This window comes from Dipteris shenzhenensis, chromosome 11 (genome assembly GCF_047967505.1).
Source record: "Dipteris shenzhenensis isolate YYH24624 ecotype China chromosome 11, Dip_SZ_1.0, whole genome shotgun sequence".
In the NCBI taxonomy this organism is placed as follows: domain Eukaryota; kingdom Viridiplantae; phylum Streptophyta; class Polypodiopsida; order Gleicheniales; family Dipteridaceae; genus Dipteris; species Dipteris shenzhenensis.
In genome coordinates, this window is record NC_141606.1 from 1,366,182 (window position 1) to 1,389,320 (window position 23,139).

Below are 23,139 nucleotides of genomic sequence, written 5' to 3' on the forward strand. Positions count from 1 at the left end.
TAAAACTCGATATAAGCTAAAACAATGGACCAGACAATTCGAAGCCGAACATGCAAAGGCCAAGTGGAGATCTTCCAATATTCTAATTTGTCGTGAATTTTGTTGAATACCCAAGACATTTGTTACTTATTTCTGATTTTCCAGCCAATTGGATAACCCAAATGTCTTACTATGTTCTTTGGAGGAATTATCTGACCTGGCCAAAGGAGAGCATGCCAGTCACAATGCTTGAGAGGCAAGAGTTTTGATTTCCGAAAATTAATATTTAGACCAGCTGCCAACCCAAAATTAAAAAGGGAATCCATCAATAAACGAAGCTCCAGAGGACAATTCTTTGGCATGAAGAAAGAATCATCTGCATAGGCCTGTGCAATGAAAGGCCGCGAGCCAAGAATCTGAAGCCCCACTAGCTGTCCAGTATCAACTAGATGATCCATATAAAGAAGCAAAGGATGTGAAGCAATAGCATAGAGCAAAGCACTAAGAGAGCATCTCTATCGAACTGACCGTGCCAAAGTCCATGACTCAGACAAATGATTCCCTATAAAACATTGTGCAGTGGAATCTGAGTAAAGCCAATAAATGATATTAACTAGCTTTGGCCCAAAACCAAGTCGAGACATGATTTGAGAGACATAATCCCACTGTACGGTATCAAATGCCTTTGCCACATCCACCTGCATGACCAATACATCTTGAGCTGAATATTTAGCATATTCCATTGCGATGAGAGTATTGGAGATATTATCATGTATATTCCTTCTTGGAACAAAACCATATTGCCTGGGATGTAGACTGTCATGAAGAATATCCTTTATCCAAAGAACCAACATTTTAGCAATAAGTTTATATATAACAAGCATCAAAGTGATGGGCCGCTAGTTAGCCATAGTCTCACATAGGAGTTTTTTGGGCACAAGCTTGACCAGACCATGCTTCCAAACTAAAAGAAGATGTTGATGTTGCCAGGCTACATTAATGATCTTCAAGATTGGACCCTTCAATTCAGCCCAGAAGGCTACAAAAAATTCAACCGTCAAACGGATGCGTCAATTTTACGAGCAAATACCTATGAGCAGGTTTATACGAGCGTGTTTTTCAAGAGATTTTAAAAATAGTATTTCTTTAGGAAACATGGTTTTTACACTTTTATCTTTATTAGAACTAGATCCCTTTATCATAAAATTATATAGACTAGTCACTCATTCATTTCTACATAACATAAATCTTCTTATTCATAGACATCCCTTTGTACCCTTGTTATTACCTTAAAAAAGTATTGAAAAATAATTCATTTAAGAAACGTCCCTCATAATCACTCTCAATATAATAATATTATACATAAATAATTACTTATTAAACACATTTATATCATATGTCAATATCTTTCAAGTGTTTTGATAGTATTAATAACAAGATATTTATGGACATGTTTCTACCGAAGTTTAAATTACTATAAATAAGTATTAACTTGGGCTTATATATCACTCTCATAAAATACATGTAATATTTAATACTATATATGCAAGGTTTTCCAAAATATAACCCCATAGATGTGCTCAAATGGGGTTTTCCGATCAATTTGAGTGGCTGAATGACTATATTTGGACATTGGATGTGAAAGTTATGTCACTTTTAAAAGTGCTGTCCAAGGTAGTTTCGCCAGCGAAACTACCTTGAAAGACCTTGTTCAAAGGGGTTTCGCTGGCGAAACTACTTTGCTGGCTTGCTTCAATGAGTTTTCTTTGGAGAAACCCTTTCATGAAGATAGGTTGAGAGAGGTTTTTCAATGTCACCCCCTATTAAGTAAAAAGTTGTAAGAAGGATCATAAGGGAATTTTCATAGAGAAGTCTACTCTACATGTGGGTTTCTTCAAAAGCCATCCCATTATGTTCTCACCATTCCAAAAGATTCACATAAATATTCGTGTATAAAATAGGCATTTCTATAATACTTTTCATATTTCTAAGTGAAACTATGTTTTCTTATGATCCATTTTTGTCATATTTTTGCATAGTTGGAAGCTTTTTTTTTCCTTCGCTCGGACGCTCGCAAGATTTTGCTCGGAAAATGCTCATCCCCCCGTCAAACCATCCCAGCCAGGGGATTTATGTTTACCCAAATGTTTGAGAGCATCATCCAACTCAATATCTGAAAAAGAGCTTTTGGCAAAGAAACTATAGGAGAAACAAGATCAATAAATTTTCTCCGCGCCAATTCAATCTGAGGAGTAGGAGAAGATGGCTGAGAAAAAAGCAATTGAAAATGATTCAAACATTGTTTTTCTAGCTAAGATAAAGTCTAGGTCCAAATACCATCTGATTTTTTGACTCTCATGATAGATTGACTTTGTCGATATGCATGTAAATTCTGAAAAAAAGATTTTGAGGAGCAGCCCTTATCTAGCATAGACTTAACTCTAGCCCTTGTCTGCCATTTGGAAAGCTTACGTTTATCATTAGCATCAATTATGGAAGAAGCACAAGACAATGAACTCTATTCAGAAGCCGAAAGGGACCTTTGATGGCTAATCTGTACCAAGGACTGCTTGTGTGATTTTGCCCACTGGATATGATGCCTGGTTTCTGCCATGTACCATCTTCCATACTCCTTGATGACATTTTGAATGCGATGTACAAAAGAGTTCCAAGCAAAGTCAATATCCTCCTGAGCGTGAGATAACAATGGCCTGCAAGCCAATCGAATCATTTGCTGGAATTTTTCATGAGAAAGATATAATTGATTGACTTGTAAGTGTATGACTGAAGAGAGCTGCATATCATCCAGAGGCATGCCAAATGAAAAGTTCAGCCAAAGTGGAGTGTGATCAGATAGTTGTTGAGAATAGTCAGTCCACATTTGACATGTATAATCATCATATTGCTGAGCAGGAATAAGATACAATCTATCAAGCCTAGCCCAATATTCTGTAAAGGCATTATGATGATATGTAAATCCCAAAACTGAAGGGTGGGTTGCTGTCCATAAATCTGCAATACAAAGTGATGAAATCATATGTTCCCATTGCTGAATTTCAAAGGGCAGCATATGGGATTTATGTGTGGTATTGTCCTTCCAGCGAGGAGAATTATTGAAATCACCACAAAGTATAGCATTTGTGGACCAAGGATATTGCTTTATGGAATCCCACATTCGAGCTCTACAAGCTGAACTTTGAGAGGCATACGAGGAACCAATTTCAAAAATCTCTCCATTGATCATGCATTGGATAATCATCCATCGGCCACAAAGATCATTATATGCTACACAGGGCTGCATATCATGTCTGGCTAGAATGCACACCCCAGAGAATTTATCAGAGCCTGCATAAAATATATCATATCCTGAAAAGAACCCATGCTGGCCACCAAAAGAATGCTGATTATGCTCTTGCAGACACACTACATCTGGATAAGTTTTATTTATATAGTGCCAAAGAAGCCTCCATTTATTCTGGTTGCAGAGGCCCTGTATATTGTAAGAAACACATGTAAGAGAAGCACGCATTAAAATATGTACAAGAAATGAGTAGTCTTCAGAAAGAAAAGGAGGCATCAGGCCTCTGTAATTGCCTCAGGGTCTTGCTGACCCTCAAAATCCAATTCCTTGACCAGATCATCTTCTTCACAAAGCGGAATACCCTTCTTGATTGCATTAACCCATGCCTTTGAGATGGGGCTGTCAGAAGAGGTAGATGGTTGACCTGGAGAAGGAGCAGAAGCATCCCAATTACGAGATTGGAGAGGTCTTTGTTTGAGAGGCACTGTCTTCTTTGCAGTCTGCCAACCCTCATGAGAAGATGGATTATTTTCCACTTGCTTGCTCTTTCCTTTATCCTTGTTTTGAGCTGAAATGACTTGACTCCCTATATGAACTGAAGGCTTTGCTCCTTTGCCTTTTGTCTTTTCCACATAAGTCTTCTGACCTCCTTTATTAGAAGGCGGGGGAATGGCAGCTAGAGGAGGAGGATGAAGTATAGAGGGACACTCAGAAGCGCAAAAATTTGGCCATTTCAAAGTGAAATATTTATTTCCCAAATTAACACCCTCAATCTCAACAGCAATAGATGGAGGGGTTGGTCTATCAGTATCCCATAATATGCAAAAGCGATTTTTATTACCTGTGGGACGAGGGGGACATATCACTTGTCCCAATGTCATTGCTAAGCTAGGAGCTCCGTTCTCATGTAATCTAGGAAATCAACCACTTCAACCCATACAGGGAAATGGTGCTTGATGAGATTCTGATAGTCCTTATTAGGAGACCAAGGCATGATATGCACCATCTGACGGCCAAAAAATAAAGGGGACATTTCCAGCATCTTTTGTTTTGTCAAGGCATCCAAGAGATAAACTTCATAAAATCCTCGGGAGGCAAAATAAACTCCTTCCACATAGCATCCACCTAAGAGGGAATTCACCCATTGGCCCACATCATTAGCCGAAGGTGTGTTGAAACCAAAATAAGGACAGCGACGCTGTAGCAGTTGGGCATGGGACCTGGACAGAAAGGCACGAAACCTGGACAAGAGGGCACGGGAACCTGTTGCGACTAAATTCCTTGCAGGAAGACTGTCTCACACACAACTTACACGTATCCTATGCACTTACAGAGCGGGCTTTAGAGAGGAAACTAAAGACGAGGCGCTGAGGGTGGCTTTGAGAGCACACAAGATGGCTGAAATCTCCCGCGAGCAGAGGTAAGGGCTCTGAATAGGCTTCAGACAGTTCAAAGCAAAAGTGGAGCATGTCGTCTCGCTCACGCACACTCCTATGCGCAGCTCTCTCTCACGCATACTCCTCCACACACACACCTCACACACACTTTTTTTCATGGGAAGAAATCTTTTATTGCTGTAAAATAATTACATTCATAGTTACTTCGAAAGTGGAGTAACTACTACTCAACTGAAGATCTCAGTATAAGCTGTATATACATCCTGATCAATCAAACGAGTCTAAACGCAATCATAGAATGATTGCTGCAGAGATCGTTTGAAAAAAACAAAAGATGAAAAATAGGGGATCACCAAAGACTCTATGATTTCTGTCCATCCATAAAGTCCACAGTGCCCAGTAACGTACCCATACAAAAAATAAGTCAAAACCCTGTCTAGCTTGATGAAAACCAAACAACCAGAAAAACCTGCCAAAAGTAACAGTGGGAAATCTCGCTCGAAGCCTCTGTCGGATGAGAGCGATGAAGTCACTAGTGTGTGGACAGAGCCAAAAGATGCGAAGCACAGATTCAGTAGAGTGTAGGCATTTGTGGCAAACCGCCGGAGCAATACGTCTATGTGCGAGTAACTGGCCAGATGGAAAAATGCCAAGCAGGACTCGCCAAAGGAAAAGCTGTTGCCGAAGAGGGACTTTATAATGCCAAAGGAGACGCAGTCGTTTTCTCCACACTTTAGTGGGCAATCCATATGCCAAACAGTATTTGCTCTATCAGAAATCCAAGGCGGAAATAATAACACTTTATACAGAGATGACACTGTGATATGTGAGAGCTTCAAAGGACGGGATGAAGAGGAAGAAGAATGTAAAATCCAATCCTCAAGCCTATTCTGAAGTTCCAAATGAGGTACCGGCAAGAACGGTTGAAGCATTGCTGAAATCCTATGCCATAAAGGACGATAATGAGCTCCCAAACCGTATTTGCTAGCAGCCATAGAAAAGGATAAAAGAGTGCCATCATCCTGAAGTACATCCGCCACAGAAGAAATGCCTTTGAAAGAGAGAAAATAAGAACGTCTGGGTTCTTGTATGGCCAAAGAAGGGTGGAATACTTTAGACCAATAAATATTCTAAACCCTCAAAGAATTTCCCGACAAAGAATCCCGGCAATTCCATTCCAAGTAAGATAAAATATGTTTCCAATCAAGAAGCAGGCAAGAGACAAAAGGGCAGCCTCTGATCTTGCCTTGGATAGAGCCAAATCGGAAATCCCACTGAGTAGGCTACCAATGCCCAAAGGTAGAAGTATGAATATGTAATAAAAGAGAGCGGATCATGAAAGCCCAAGGCTGATCTCCTTGCATAAACTGCAACATCATTTTCCCTATGTGAGCAAGTAAATGCATTTGAATATTGAGAATGTTCAGAACCCCGTGCATCTTTGGAGAACAGAGACGATGCATAGAGAATAATCTGAGACTTTTCTTGCCATTTTATGAACACCAGAAAATTTCCATGATAGCTGACATAAAGGAAATCAGATCTGCCTTAGTGAACATAATGAGAGGCAGATAAAATTGTATGTATGCTATCAAAATGGATTGTGTTATTCGCAAACGAACATCCAAGTTGCAAGCTTCCAATATTCAAGTTTTGCCCTCAACTTTGTGAGCACCCAATCAGTTTGTTGAGAATGGGTGAGTCCCCAACCTAGAGGATAGCCAAGATGTCGAATCAATTGAGAAGCGGGAACAATTTCCCCAGGCCACAAAAGACTGTGCCATTCATGAGCATGCAACGGCAACAATTTTGATTTCTAAAAACTGACCTTAAGACCAGCAGCCAATCCATATGTAGAAAGAGCCTGCATAATCATGGACAGATCACTCCGAGTATTTTTTGGGTTAAGAAAGAATCATCAGCATATGCTTGAGCGATCATGCTATGACTGCCAGGAATCTCCAAACTGTGCAACTGGTCAGTGTCCAAAAGGTGGTCCAGATATTGAAGCATTGGATGAGTGGCTATGGCAAAAAGCAAAGCACTTAGGGGACATCCTTGCCTAACAGAACAACCAAGAGTCCAGGTTGTAGAAATATCCCCTGAAAGTATGCAGGAAGCTTTACTATCTTGATATAGCCAAGTGATAACTTGCTGCATTTTTGTGCCAAATCCCAATGCCTGCATAGTCGATGAAATAAAATCCCACTTAACAGTATCAAAGGCTTTGGCAATATCAACTTACAATAGCAAAACATCCTGCTACGTGTATTTGGCATATTCAATTCCAACATAGGCATTAGCAATGTTATCTGTGATATGCCTACGCGGAACAAAACCATATTGCGCAGGATGCAACCCATCATGTAAAAACCCCTTTAGCCGATCGACAATCATTTTGGTAGTAACTTTGTAAATGACTGGTATAAGGGTGATAGGTCTCCAGTCGGCCAAAGATTCACAAATTTGCTTTTTGGGAAGGAGTTTAACAAGACCTCTCTTCCATGTGTCTGGCATTTTCTGATTTTGCCAAGCAGTGTTCACCATATGCAGCAATGTATGCTTCAAAAGAGGCCAATATTCTAGAAAAAACTCAACTGTAAGACCATCCCATCCTGGAGATTTCCATCTGCCACAGGATTTGATTGCATCTGACAATTCCCTCTCAGTAATAGGTTCCTCCAATTCCAAAGCTTGAGTAGTGGAAATAATAGGAGAAACATGCTGTAAGAGTAAATTTCGTGCAACCAAAACCTACTGCGAGGGAGGAACTACAGAACCAAACTGCTAAGAGAAATGATGCACACAAACAGAAGCAAGCTGTGACCGTGAGGTAGTCCATGAACCATCAGGCATAAGCACCCTGCAAATTTTTGTTTTTAATCTCCTCTGATGCAAGCTTTTGAAAAATTGTTTGGAAGAGCAGCCTTTATCTGTAAAGGCTCTTTGTCTTGCTCTAGTCTCCCATTCAGCCAATTTCCTGTGATCATTGAGTTTAAGACAATGTCTAGCTTGGCATAGTGTTGTTTGCTCATGCAGGGACAACGAACGAAGATGGCTGAGTTCAGTGAGGTCCTGACAAGTGAATTTAGCCTGAGCAATAGTTTCCCTCAGAGTCTTCATGTAAGACTTGCCATAACCTCTAATCACAACTTGCATTTTGGAAACAAAAGAATCCCATGCATTATCAATATCAATATGGCTGCGAGAAGACAGAGAATGAGATGCTTCAGTAACCATGGCCTTGAAAGCAGCATGTTGCAAATAGCTATTGTTCACGATCAGCAGATGTCGCCTTTGTGGCAATCTATCATCTGGCATATCATGAAAGGATAACCGTAACCATAGAGGTGCATGATCTGAATGCACAAAGGCATAGTCAATCCACATTTTGCATGTAACTTCACCATTTTGTTGCGGAGCTACACTATACCATCGATCCAGACGTGCCTGATCAGAAGAAAGGGCATTATGTTGGAAGGTGTATCCAGGTGACAAAGGCTGCAATTCCTTCCAAAGGTCAACCAAATCAAGATGCATCAGTAATTGAGACCATGCATGCCTTTCAGGGGTTAACATATGAGTATGTCTGGAGGTATTGTCACCCTGTTGTGGAGCATTATTGAAATCCCCACATATAAAGCCATGGTATCTCCATGGATATTGTTGCATGGCATCCCAAATTGCAGTTCTTTCTCGAGAGGATTGAGGTGCATAGACAGAAGCAAATTCAAACACCTCTCCTCGAATGATGCATTGAAGAATAAGCCATCTGCCTTTATTGTCATTTAAAGCAATAACTGGCTGAAGCTCATGTTTGATCAGAAAGACTACCCCTAAGAAAGAGTGCTCCCCAGCATAGAAAATATCATGGCCACAATAGTGACCTGTCTTTCCTGCATAGACATGTTGGCTGTGTTCTTGTAATGCCACTATGTCAGGCTGAAATCTATTGATATACAGCCACACAAATTTCCATTTCCTACCATCACACATCCCTTGGACATTGAGTGTAAAACATTTGATATGAGCAGTCATATTTACAGATATTTATAGTAAAATAACAACTATGTACAACAGCAAACTTCATGATGTCAGCCCTGCATTTCTATCTCAGGGTCAAGGCCTCTTCCTTGAGAAGAAATATCCACCTAAGGAGTAGACAGCAAAGCAGCAACCTCTTCTTCAGGGAAGAGTGTTCTGCTAGCTGTCACTGCAGCCCATGTGATCCCAATTCCTGTATTGACCTCTAGGGTGTTTCCACTAGAAGACGCACCATTCCAAGTGCCAGGGGGTGGAAGTCTTCGAGCAGAAATAGCTTTTCTTGGACTTTGCCATCCATCAGTTGGAGGTTTCTGTCCTTTTGTTGAAGGTTGAATAGCAGGAGGTGAATGTGAAGAAACATTCCCATTTGAAACCACTGGAGCTTTGCCTTTATCCTGAATTCCAAAAAACTGTCTACTACCTTTGTTTTTATTTGCAATGGAGGTAGGAGCATCTTTAGTAGGCATTTGAACAAGCAAAGTAGCAGGAGGCATTTTATGCTAATTCATTGGACACTGTGAAGCCATGTGTCCAAATTTTTTGCAGTCAAAACAAGCCCCTGTAAATAATCCCCATTTCAGTTTCTAAAAAGCACTTCCCATGTCTACATTGTTCACCATGACTGAATAAGAGTCTGGTGTGGGATTATCAGTATCCCAGAGAATGCAAAATCGATTCGAGTTGCCATCAGGCCGTGGTGGGCAGACCACTTTGCCTAAAGTTGCTGCAATTTTAGGCAAGAGTGAAGCCATGCATTGCGGGAAGTCTACAACTTCAACCCAGACCGAACATCTGTGTCAGATTAAAGCCTGAAAATCCCTTGTGGGAGACCATGGCAATACGTGCACCATTTGCTGCCCAAAAAAGAGGGGCGAATGTTCCAAAAGCATTTGTCTGTGTATCTCATCTAGCATAATGACCTCAAAAAAACCCCTGGCTGCATAGTGTACCTTGCGAACAAACGAGCCAGCCAGTGTGCGAGTCAACCAGTTGCCTATCCCTGCAGCAGGTGGCATCCGGCCTGGAAAAAATAAAATGGTTGCATTTTTTGCATATTCTCTAACTGGATCCACAATTTCATCCACTTCAACCATGAGGCCAACCGATGGAAGCGAGTCTTTCCACTCTTTCCTTGTGTCTGCAAATCCTTCATGCATGACATCATAGACCAATTGTGCCTCAAGAGAATCATATACCGGGTCATGCTGACCCTCAGCTTGCTTTTGCTTCTTACAATGAATTGAACGATCCTTTTGAAAAGTTTTTTCATAGGAAAATTCAGCCATAGCTTTGTAAAAAGTGGAACCCAGAAAGGAGGTACCTGTAAAGTGATAGTGGAGAAAAAAAACAGTCCCAAAAAAGCCCACAAGAAGCCCATAGAGAAGAGAAAAGGAGTGTATTTGTAAGGAGAAGAGGGGAAAGAGAGATGTAGAGGTCGAGAGAAGATAAAAACAGTTTTGTAGAGGAAAAGGAGAGAAAAAACCAGTAAAAATTCCCAGTTGAACTATATTTCAGAGAAAAAGGGAAGATTTTGGCGATGGGAAAGGTGCACCGGACCCAGGGACACAAGAGGAGAGAAACGGGAGCAAAAAGCCTTCAAAATCAGTGTGTAGATGTAGTCCGCAAGCAAATCCCTGTATGAAATTGATCCAGGAGCCGGAGATGAACTGGTAGCAGCAAACTGCAGCAGGCGGAACAGTCCGTACAGGCCGTACACCTGTACGGAATCTGTAAGGGGCTCTGGCGGGCTCTACGGCAGGTAGTAGCTGCTCCAAAACACCGTTTTTTGAGCTCTGATGCACCATAACAGGAAGCTGAGGCTCATGGGCTGGTTGGGGGAGGGTCTAGAGCTGTTGCGGAAGGCTGTCTCCTCTCTCTCTCTCTCGCACACACACCACACCTCACACACACACCACACACATATACACACACACACACACATACATGCAGCAAGGTCGTGGAGGGGGACGGTACTGACGGAGATTGTACGGACATGGATGGTATTGATGGAAACAGGGAGGAAGAGGAGGAGGGCTCCATCGCTCTCTCCTAGATCACATACTCACACACTTTTTTTTTTGGTAATATCCAGTGCATTGTATTTATATTGTCATAACTTTACAAAATGGGAAGTCTCCAAAATGGAGAGTATCCCAAAGATCAGAAGCACATGCTTCTTGCATAGAGCTTTTCTTCACATACTCACTTTTTTTTTTTTTTGTAAAACCGAGATACTTATATTATGAAACATTCATTTACATCCAGGCAGTGCTCAAAATAGAGCTACAGCCCTATCCATCAGAAGCAGTAAAAGAAAAGTTGAATACAAGAAACATCCAAATCTTCCTCATGTAAGGCATCATATAAAGACTGCCTTAATGAGGCTCTGAAAAACTCATAAGGATGCTGAAGGGGAGAATTCAGAAATGCTTGATTGCGCTGCAGCCAGAGGGTCCATAAGGCCCAGTATCTGATCCAGTGGAAGAAGAGAGAATACTGTGACAAAGAAGCTGATAGTTTGCCATACATCCAGAAAAACCTGTAGAACCTGTGTGCTGGAAATCTGAGAGATTAAAAATAGGAGATTCTGTCTAGAAGGTCTCTGGAATATGAACAAAACCACAATAAATGCGGAATACTCTCCGATGTAAGGTGACATCTTGGACAAAGAGGTGAAGCTATCCGTCGTTTAGCCAATTTCACTCCCACTGGAAGAATACCAACAATACATCTCCATAGAAATAGTCGTTGCTTCAATGGCATTTTCAACTTCCATATCATTTGCAATCTTCCTTTCCACCAGGCTAATGATTTGTTCAGATGCCATAGAGAATTAGCATGATGAGCAATCCAAGGAGGAGGTAATATCAATCGATAAGCCTGTATAGAAGTTAGGAACTGCAAAGGCTTAGAGGAAATGCTTGGACTTGAAGGCTGAAGGTGCCAATCTTGAAGCCTGTCACTGACATTCAATGTCGGAATCGGAACCAGAGGAAGTAGGAGATCAGCAATAGCTTTCCAAATAGGTCTATGATGCATTCCCAGGTTGTATTGTCGACATGCTACTGGAAAAGGGAGAATATTTCCAGGTTGTATTGTCGACATGCTACTGGAAAAGGGAGAATATATCTACAACGTCATCAATGAACCGGATACCCAATTTCATAAGATTGTAAGCTCTGATGGGTTGTTGACCAGCAAGGGGAGAGGAAAACACAGCACTCCAATGAATACTTTCCAATCTGAGTGAAGATGCTAGAGAAGCAGGATGAGGAGACCATTTGATGTGAGAGAGTACTTGCTTCCAATCCTGAATCAAGGAATTAGAAAATGGACAACCAGGGATTTTACCTTGAAATTTTTCAAGTACTACTTCCGATGGATCTACTAGCCAATGTCCATAAGCATGTGTGTGCATCTGACCACACAAAATTGCTAGCATAATAGACCAAGGCTGCTCTTGTTGAAAGAATGTCTTGAGCATAGTGATCTTTCTTGCCAACACATGATATTTGATGTTTATTATATTCAAGCCACCATGCATTCTGGGTGAGCAAAGCAAGTCCATTTTGAGCAACCATAAAGCTTTTTTATGAAGCTTAGTTTTCCAAAAAATCTCCATGGCTTGAGACATAAAAGATGTGAGATCTCGAGATGACCAATGTAATAGAGGAAGGTAGAACTGGACATAAGCTAGAACAATAGACTGGACAATTCGAAGCCGTACATGCAGAGGCCAAGTGGAGATCTTCCAATATTCTAATTTGTCCTGAATTTTGTTGAACACCCACGACATTTGTTGCTTATTGCTGATTGTCCAGCCAATAGGATAGCCCAAATGTCTTACTATATTTTCCGGTTGAATAATCTGGCCTGGCCACAGAATAGGCATGCCAATCACAATGCTTGAGAGGCAAGAGTTCTGATTTCTGAAAATTAATTTTAAGACCAGCTGCCAACCCAAAATCTGAAAGGGTATCCATCAAGAGGCGAATCTCCAATGGACTGTTCTTTGGCATGAACAATGAATCATCTGCATAGGCCTGTGCTATGAAGGGTCGTGAACCAGAAATCTGAAGCCCCTCTAGCTGTCCAGTATCAACCATGTGATCCATATAAAGAAGCAAAGGATGTGAAGCGATGGCATAAAGCAAGGCACTGAGAGGGCATCCTTGTTGAAATGAACGTTCGAGAGTCCAAGACTCAGACAAATGTTTCCCTATAAAGCATTGTGCAGTGGAATTTGAGTAAAGCCAATATATGACATTAGCTAGCTTTGGCCCAAAACCAAGTTTTAGCATGATTTGAGAGACATAATCCCACTGTACTGTATCAAATGCCTTCGCCACATCCACCTGCATGACCAACACATCTTGATTTGAATATTTAGCATATTCCATTGCGATAAGAGTGCTAGAGATATTGTCATGTATGTGCCATCTTGGAACAAAACCATATTGCGTGGGATGAAGTCCATCATGAAGGATATCCTTTATCTGGTGTACCAACATTTTGGCAATCAGTTTGTATATTACCGGCATCAAAGTGATGGGCCTCCAGTCATCCATAGTCTCACAAAAAAGTTTTTTGGGCACAAGCTTAACCAGACCATGCTTCCAAGCTGAGGGAAGATGTTGGTGCTGCCATGCTGCATTAATAAACTGCAGAATTGGACCCTTCAATTCAGGCCAAAAGGCTTCAAAAAATTCAACCGTCAGACCATCCCAGCCAGGGGATTTATGTTTACCCAAATGCTTAAGGGCTTCATCCAATTCATCATCTGAAAAAGACATTTCCAGCATTGAGGCTTTTTGCGAGGAGACAATGGGAGAAACAAGCTCAGTAAATCTGTTACGAGCCAATGCGACCTGAGGTGTAGAAGAAGATGGCTGAGAAAAAAGGAGCTGAAAATGATCCAGACATTGTTTTTCTAGCTGAGAGAGAGACTGGGTCCAAAGACCATCTGATTTCCTTACCCTCATGATAGATTGGCTTTGTCTATGTGCATGTAAGTTCCGAAAAAAAGATTTAGAGGAACAGCCCTTATCTAGTATAGGTTTAACTCTGGCCCTGATCTGCCATTTGGACAGCTTGCGTTTATCATTGGCATCAATTATGGAGGAAGCACAAGACAGTAAATGCTGCTCAGAATCAGATAGAGATCTTTGATGACTAATCTGTACCAAATACTGCTTGTATGATTTTGCCCACTGGATATGCTGTCTGGTTTCTGCCATGTACTATCTTCCATATTCCTTAATGACATTTTGAATACGATGGATGAAAGAGATTCAAGCAAATTCCAGATCCTCCTGAGCATGGGATAGCAATGGCCTGCAAGCCAGTCTGATCATATGCTGAAATTTTTCATGAGAAAGATATAATTGATTAACCTGTAAATTTCTGACTGAAGAGAGCTGCAAGTCATCCAGAGGCATACCAAAAGAAAGGGTGAGCCAAAGTGGAGTGTGATCAGATAATTGTTGTGAATAATCAGTCCACATCTGACATGTATATTCATCATATTGCTGAGCATGAATGAGATAATATCTATCAAGCCTGGCCCAATAATCTGTTAAAGCATTATGATGATATGTAAATCCCATCACTGAAGGGTGAATTGCTGTCCATAAATCTGCAAATCGAAGTGATGATGTCATGTGTTCCCATTGCTGGATTTCAAAGGGCAGTATATGGGATTTATGAGTGGTATTATCCTTCCAGTGAGGAGAATTGTTGAAATCTCCACAAAGTAGAGCATTAGAGGACCAAGGATATTGCTTTATGGAGTTCCACATTTGAGCTCTGGAAGCTGAATTTTGAGAGGCATACAAAGATCCTATTTCAAAAATCTCTCCATTGATCATACATTGGATAATCATCCATCGTCCACCTAGATCATTATATGCTATCCAGGGTTGCAGATCATGTCTGGCTAAAATGCACAGCCCAGAGAATTGTTCAGATCCTGAATAAAATATATCATATCCAGAAAAAAACCCATGCTGGCCAGCAAAAAAATGCTGATTATGCTCTTGCAGACACACAACATCCGGATGAGTTGTATTTATATAATGCCAAAGAAGCCTCCATTTATTCTGGTTGCAGAGGTCCTGTATATTATAGGAAAAACATTTAAGAGAAGCACGCATGAAAATATATACAAGAGAATGATCGGTCCTCCAAAAGAACGGGAGGCCTCAAGCCTCTGCCATTGCCACAGGGTCTTGCTGACCCTCAGCTTCCAATTCCCTGATAATATCATCTTCTTCACAAAGGGGAAGACCCTTCTTGACTGCATTGACCCATGCCTTTGAGATGGGGCTGCTTGAAGAGGTAGAAGATTATCCTGGAGAAGGAGCAGAGGCATCCCAATTACGAGATTGGAGAGGTCTTTGTTTGAGAGGCACCGTCTTCTTTGCAGTCTGCCATCCCTCATGAGATGATGAAATATTTTCTCCTAACTTGCTTTTGCCTTTATCCTTATTTTGAGCTGAATTGGCCTAGCTCCCTGTATGGACTGAAGGCTTTGCTCCTTTAGCTTCAATCTTTTCCACATATGTCTTCTGACCTCCTTTATTAGATGGCAGAGGAATAGCAGCTGGAGGAGGTGGATGAAGGATAGAGGGACACTCAGAAGCAAGATGCCCAAATTTGTGACAAGAAAAACAAGCTCCAGCAAAAATGCCCCATTTTAAAGTGAAATATTTCTTGCCCAAATTAACACCCTCAATCTCAACTGCAATAGAGAAAGGGGTCAGTCTATCAGTATCCCATAAGATGCAAAAACGATTTTTATTACCTGTGGGACGAGGGGGACAGATCACTTGTCCCAATGTCATAGCTAAACCTGGAAGCTCTATTCTCATATAATCTGGAAAATCAACCACTTCAACCCATACGGGGCAATGATGCTTGATGAGGTTCTGATAGTCCTTATTAGGGGACCAGGGCATGATATGCACCATCTAGCGACCGAAAAATAAAGGAGACATTTCCAGCATCTTTTGTTTTGTCAAAGCATCCAAAAGATGAACTTCATAAAATCCTCGGGAGGCAAAATAGACTCCTTCTACATAGCATCCACCTAGGAGAGAATTCACCCATTGTCCCACATCATTAGCAGAGGGAATTTTTCCTGGGAAAAAGATGATAATTGCAGTTTGAGAGAGCTTCTTCAAAGGATGCACAAGAGATGGCAGCTTCATTTTGTAAGTGAGTTCCGGAGCAGGTTGAATCCATTCCCTTCTACTTTGTTGAAAATCATCATTCAGCATATCAAACACATAGGAAGCATCTTCAGAAGAAGGAGCTATGGGGGAAGAGGTTTCCCTTGATTGTCTTTTGGGTTCAGGAGAGAGGGCTCTCTTGACATAGTACTTGTTTGGTTCTGCCATGGCGGCTAAGGGATTCAACAGATATCAAACAGCGAGAATCGGACTGAGCACAAAGAAGGGCTGGCAGGCTGTACGGAGGCTGAATTGACACACTGTACGGTGGCACAAAGAAACTGATAGAAATGTACGGACAGAAGGAGAGATTGCAGGAAAGAACTGACAAACTGTACGGGACTGCTGACAGGCTGTACGGGAAAACAGACTGTGTACGGAAAATTCAAACGACTGTACGGGAGCTAGTACGAGAACAGTACGGACGAGAAAAATAGACGACTGTACGGAAAAGTACGGACGAGCTGTACGGGATTTGAGAAGGAAGACTGCAGGTACGAACTGTCGTGCAAGATTGAACGGAGCCTCGATGGAACGGAATCCTAACGCTAGCTTCGTACGGAAACCGTATGACGGCCGTACGGTGGTACGGACAAAACGGCAGGTGCCAAACTATCCCAGACGACGCTGATCAGCGAGCACTCCTCTCCGCTTCTCTCACGACACTCCTCAACCCCAACATATGACACTCCTCCACATCACACACACACACACACACACACATTTTTTCTTCACATACTCACACACACACACACACACACACACACACACACATGTGCACGCAACGTACTATCTGTATAATGCCTCGAATAGTAGCTTAAGGCTGATCGACGCCTCACTCAATCGTCTTTTTGACACTGCAAAACCAAAGAGTTATGTAAGCAAAACCCCTAACTTTCAAACAATCGAAAAAAACAGCAGTCAGAAAGATCAACCGAAATTGTAATATTGCTAATTCACTGAATGAACGTGCACAACAACTGCTGTTGGAAACCTGTGTACACGCGGTCAAAAACCTTAGGTACTCCTACGAACAGTGATGGCTTCAACTCCTGAATATCCTCAATCAGAAGTTTTGGATCCTTCACATGTCAATATGAATAAAAGTGATTAGATATGCTAAGTCAAGAAAATTAGTGGGCTACTCCACAAGTAAAGTCCAGATCTGATTACAAAAGCTGGTTGCAAGGTATTGGGAAAAGGAAGGGTGCATAAAAATCTCAAACATTCACAAAACCCACTGTAGCATACTAACTGATATGCCTTGCAAGTAACGTCCCTATTGCACATTTCACCATTACATGGACAAGGGGAGACGATAATCAAACAATCACCTGGTGTCGATTATAGAAACTGTGGTAAGAATGATAAACAGAAAGGAAAAGTGTTTCCAGTGGATTTTGGAAAAGTTTTTTTTCCCTGTTCGCCCACCCCCCACTCTCACACACAAGGAAGGAGGGGGGGTTGGCCCAAGAAATGGTAGTTGGCTGCTTAGTATGCTGATTCTTAGATCTAGCTTGCCAATCTGAAGATGAAATTACTAAATATTTTGGAAAAGCTTAGTATGCTACTGCGTGCATCTAGTTTGCCCATAGAAAGTTTGTTCCATCAGAGTAACTCCCTCTCTCAGGCCAAAGTCCGTGTAGCCAGAAGACATCCTCGACCATGCTTTTGAAGTCCTATCAGCCCTCTTCTCACCTGAAATCCTCCATAGCTAGAAACATAACCAACTCTGGAACTTCTATTCATCTATGGGAGCAATCACCAAACAATAGGGGGACGACGACCCTTCCAGCCGTACTGTGGAAGTATCCATTGAGGATATCCCAGATGCTTAATCATTCCACCGCGTGAATGGACACAACCTTAGCTAGTCTTTATTCTTTTTTTATAAATTTATAATTCTAGTGCTACTGCTACTAGTGCTGGAACAAGGTCACACACTATTCCCCTAACTGCTAATCGCTCCTGCGTGCTCAGAATGGCTAAGGCCTGCTGATCTCACTGGCGCCTTTGCTGTACCATGCTGAAATCTCTATTTCCATCTTCTACAGTGCACAGATGCACTTCAGGAGCCTGGAACAGACCCTTCGATTCTCTACCCTTGCTGCTAAGCTTCACTGCCCTCTCTACTGCCCTGGCATGGAATTCTGAGGGGCTGTTTTACAACCTGTAGTGGTCTGGTTTGAATGCATATGCCCCACAATATGTGTGTGTGTGTGTTTGGAGGGGGAGGGGGGGGGGTGTGAGGGTGTGTGTGTGTGGGAGGAGAGCTTCAGGTTGGGTTATAGCGGTGAGATCTTGCGGCCCTGCATCCACTCAATAGCTCTTTTTAAAGTCGTCATCCCTCTTGCGCCCCTGCTGGAGCTTCTTCAACCTCCTGTGGGTGTATCCTCTGCAGTTGCGCCTCTGCTAGGACCCAAAAACCCATGTTCGGACCTCTGAGGGGCTTTAAATTATTGTGTGCTGCCTTCTTGGTTCCTGTGCCTGTCAGTGGGCTGTTCCTAGGCTTCATCTCCCTCTTTTCTGCTCTCTCCTCGGCCTCTTTCCTCTTGTATCTGTTGCTGTCTGCTGTCACTTGCTGCATGAGGGTCTAGGACTGCTGGGTGTGCACCTTTCAGCCTTTGAATCCCTGCTTATACAGAGTCTTTTCCTCTCTAACTTCGATTCCAAATTATCTGCAAATACACACCTCTTTTCTAAGTTTCTTCCCTTTCTTTGTATTCCACTTGTCATATACTTCTATGTTTGCTGTGTTCACAGCCTCTACTGCTTGTCCATAAGGCTCCCTTTGGTTATCAGATTTTACTGCAGGAAGTAGAGACTTGGAGTCTCTTCTTGTTCAGATAGGATGGGCTTCTTATGAATATGACAAGACTTTCGATAAAGAAATATTGGCTCAGAATAAGAAACAAAAGCAGTCTATGGGTCAGGATCACCCTGTTAATGCCTCGTAAGCAGTCTATGGGTCAGGATCACCCTGTTAATGCCTCTTACGAGGCTCATTTAGTGTTTGATGTTATGCATGAAGGCTTTGAAGACACACACAAAGATTGGACAGATCCTGGCCAGGCATCCTCTGCTACCATGTGCACATCTTCATTGGCAGCTCAGAGTACTCTCTTAACATGGTTCATGCTTGCCATCTCCAGTATAGCACTTGTCACCTTCCGTGTGACCCTTTCCGGACATTAGAGCTCTTATCGCCTTCAGCGCGACCAATCACCTTCAGTGTGATCTACCGTCTCCAGTATGGTCTGTATTCTACCAGCTTCAGTATGGTTTGCCATCTCCAATATGGCCTATGTTTACCGTCTTCAGTATGGTCTTTTGTTACCGTCTTCAGCACGGTCTCTCTCTTTGCCGTCTTGAGCAAGGCCATGGATCTTCAGTATCCATCATAGTCACATCCAGTGTGACAGGATGTCGGAAGCTAGTGCATGGGGTGGACTTCCACCAGTGAAGTTACAAGTTGAATGATTATCTTACTGGATCACCTCCACTGGTATTAAATTACCAGCATGCCATACGAGATTGATGACGCTTCGCACATCCACAAGGGTTCTCCATACCCGATTGTTCGTCTCCTAACGCCTTCAATGGCTTGGGGGTGAGCCTTGGTGTGTTAGGCTATGATGCTTAGTCAGATCTAGATCACATAGTCTTTTGAGTTGGAAGTGATCTGAAAAACCAGTCCATGAGTATCTAGTTTCTAAGGCTTTTCGAGAGCTAAAAGATAGTTCCAACTTGGTAGAATTTTGAGTTGTCTAGAGCTAGACCCCAAGAATCTAGGGTTAGTTGAGGCCTAGACTCCTAGATTTGGTAGAGTGGTATCCAATAAAAAGTTAAATAATGAAAAGTTATTCTATTTTGAGTCTAGCTTTTATGCTTTTGTTTTTTCTTCCAAGCTTTCCCTATTCTTGTAAAAGCTTTTTCTATTCCTAACCCTAGCTTTTGAGTTTGCTTTTTCTCCCCTGGCTCTTCTATAAATTAAGGGCCAGCCTTCTTTAGAGATTCATTCAGAGCTTGAGCTCCTACTCCACCCTAGCTTTGCACTTCAGCCTCTGCTGCTGTCCATCGCCTATCTCTCAGCCTTCTCCTGCTGCCCATCCATCCCTACCTCTCTTACTTCGCTCATGTTGTCCATGCCTATCTCTCAGCCTACTCCTGCTACCCATCCATCGCCTATGTCACCCGCTCCTCCTGTTGTTGCACATCACCTATTCCTCTCGCCTCTCTTGATGTTGTTCATTGCACTATTTCTAGCCATCCTCTTGCCGATTTTTCATGCCGTATCTTGACCCTATTGCTGCAGACTTGTGTGCGCACATAAATCTTGATCAAACGGAATATTCGATTCTGACCAACTGCTTCTTTATTTTCAAGTTTTATTTTCTCTCTCTAGATGATTTCTCTCTAGATGCCTTCTCTCTAGAAGATTTTTCTCTCTAGACGTTCGTCTCTCTAGAAGACGTTTTCTCTCTCTAGAAGACATTTTCTCTCTCTAGAAGACGTGTTCTCTCTCTAGATGATGCTCTCTCTCTCTAGAAGACGTTCTCTCTCTAGATGCCTCTCTTTCTCTCTCTAGACGTCTCCTCTCTCTTTAGCAGCCAACCTTTTGCAGAAGGGCATCCATCCTCTCCCAATCATTCCGTGCTTGTTGCTGATTTTTCACAGCCATGTTAGCAATTGAAGAAGGCATTCCTACCTTGCATCCGTACATTGCCTTAAACGAGCTCATGCCAATGGAGAGATGCTTGGTATTGTTGTAGCAAAATTCAACAAGTGCCAACCATTTATCCCAAGACTTCTGAGTATCATGACAAAAGTGCCTCAAATATTCCTCCACCCATTTGTTCACCCTTTCTGACTGTCCATCAGTCTCAGGATGGTAAGCAGTGGTGTGAGTAACATACCTACTGCTGTAAATAACTCCTGCCAAGAGTGACTCATAAATTTTTTATTTTTTATTTTGCAAGAAAATTGCTTTATTAAGTATAAATGAAAACCGCGACAGCAAGCTCAAATGCGGGAGTACATCATGCAATGCATGAGGAAAAAACAGCTCAAAATGAGCTAATAAAGAACCAAGGCGGAGGCTAAAAATGCCATCTCAACCCTGAAGGAGACTCAGATAAGAAAGGAGATCCTCTCCAAACTCTGAAAAAAGTAATTGTCCTGGCAGTGGCTGCTCTGGAGGATCCCTACATGCTCGCCCAAATGGCCATCAGAGTGTGTACTGTGTCGGTCCAAATATTGGCCATAGTCTGGAAAGGGTGAACCTGGATACCCTCCATCGCCTCTGTACACCTGGCTCTCCAAATACGCCAAGCCGCAATGCTAGCCAAAATCTCCCAAGACATGTCTACTGAGGCATGAGTAGCTCTGAAAGGAGTGAAGGGAACATCCTGGAGGAAACAAGACTCAACTGAGTGTCGCTGTACAATGGCTGGATCTGGATCATGTCCCTCGAAAAACACATGTGGGCCAGTAAGAGATAACCAAGCCACTGAACCCCAGGTCATATAGAAAGGTGTTGTATGAAAGATGCTGAAAATCCTAGCAACACCTTTCCAGATCATCCTCGCCTATCTGTACTCCCAAAGGCAATGATGTATTGACTCAACTGCCATGTGACGAGGACAAGTAGGATTAGCCCCAAACCTGGATCCCCACAGGTTCACTGCAATCCCTCCATGAATAGAAAGCCAAAAGAAAAGAGTGATCTTTCTATTTCCTGAGGGATTTCCAGAGCCTATGCCAAAAGTTCTTCCGCACAACTGCGGAAATCTGAAAACTATCCCAATGTGGCGCTCTGGAGGGCCTCCAACCTCTACTGCTAAGCTGAAATCCCTGGGCATTTCTAATTGTGTAGCAAAAGAAGGGGAAGCTCTTCTCTCGGTGCCCCTCATCCATCCATTCCCACTCCCCTGGGTCCCCCACTGCAAGAACCTAATAGGGGAACCACCATACAGCCAGAGTCTCCAAGACCCCAGCGCAAGGAGAATAGGATCAGGGTCAAGATACCACTATGAGTCCCTGCCCCTCTCCATGAATCCTGCAATCTTAATAGGCTGAAATGCAGCCTCCAAAAGAATATCATCATATGATCTGATAAGTCTGCCTCCCAATTGAACATCAATGACATGGTATCCTGCAATGCAATGATCTGTAACGGAATGCCTGTCCCTGAAAACGCTCCCCGCCAAGTGGACTCTGTAAGCGGCATGTCATCTGTGTCAATCCACTCTAGCGGAATGGCTGCCTGTATCTGCTATATCCTGAGTGCACTCCCTCTGAGGTGGCCAGCTGCTAAAAGTCTCTGATCCTCTGGAAGACTCATAAAGGCCTGCCAAGCGCCTACAGTAGAGGTAGGTCCCCTCTCCCATCTAGACCACCGCATATAATGTGATACTTCAAGTGGCCTGCCATGATCATTTAAAATCGAGTCATTCCACATGACTGGCTGCCTGTGAATTTCGTCACGAGAGTTGGGTGGAACTCTGCATAGTGTGTTTTTGAAGCAGCCCTAGGCTTTCAAAATAGTAGCCATGAGAGATGAAGGGGGAGATTTGAGATGGGCTGAAGTAAAGATCCATATGCTGCTGTCCAACCAATCTCCCCCATGAGAAGGGGCACAAGACTGAATGCTGCGTGAGAAAAAATCCTGCCAGGGCTCCTATCTAGGCATCAATCCACGTACTACAAACTTGCAGAGTAAGGCCATACACTACAAGTTTGGATCAATAATATTAAGACCTCCTTCTCCTATGGGGAGAATGAGGGCCTCCCAAGCCACCTTGGCTACAACATCTGAGGTGCCATCTAAACCACTCAATAGGAAGTTCCTGACTGGTCTCATGAGCTAAGCGATACAACCTCTAGACCTGCACCAACATGAGCAAACAAACCAGGGAGTGGCCAATAAAACTTGGTTCACAACCACAACTCTGGATGCAAGGTCAATCCTTACTGAACTCCAAAAGATGAGTTTCCTCCTGATACTCTCCAACACGGGAGCGAACTGCTGTGCCAGAGAGATGCCCACCCCAACCTGGCATCCCAAATACCTGATGGAGACTCCCCTCTGAATCCAAGTGAACCCTAAGTCAATCCCCCAGACTCGAGTGTCCTCATCACTGATCCAAAAACCATTGGATTTGTTCCAATTTATGTGTGCACCTGCCGC

At 42.6% G+C, this 23,139-nt stretch overlaps 1 protein-coding gene across 1 annotated transcript in view; it reads right to left on the reverse strand.

Annotated features, from left to right (window-relative positions):
* LOC147896462 (long chain acyl-CoA synthetase 4-like) overlaps positions 1–23,139 on the reverse strand; it is a 130,151-nt gene that overhangs the window by 25,988 nt on the left and 81,024 nt on the right. The window contains exons 11-12 of the mRNA XM_087382022.1: positions 16,945–17,032; positions 16,741–16,807 (exon numbers count right to left, since the gene is read on the reverse strand). Coding sequence (XP_087238148.1) covers positions 16,741–16,807; positions 16,945–17,032 — 155 coding nt within the window. The remainder of the gene's footprint in view (positions 1–16,740; positions 16,808–16,944; positions 17,033–23,139) is intronic.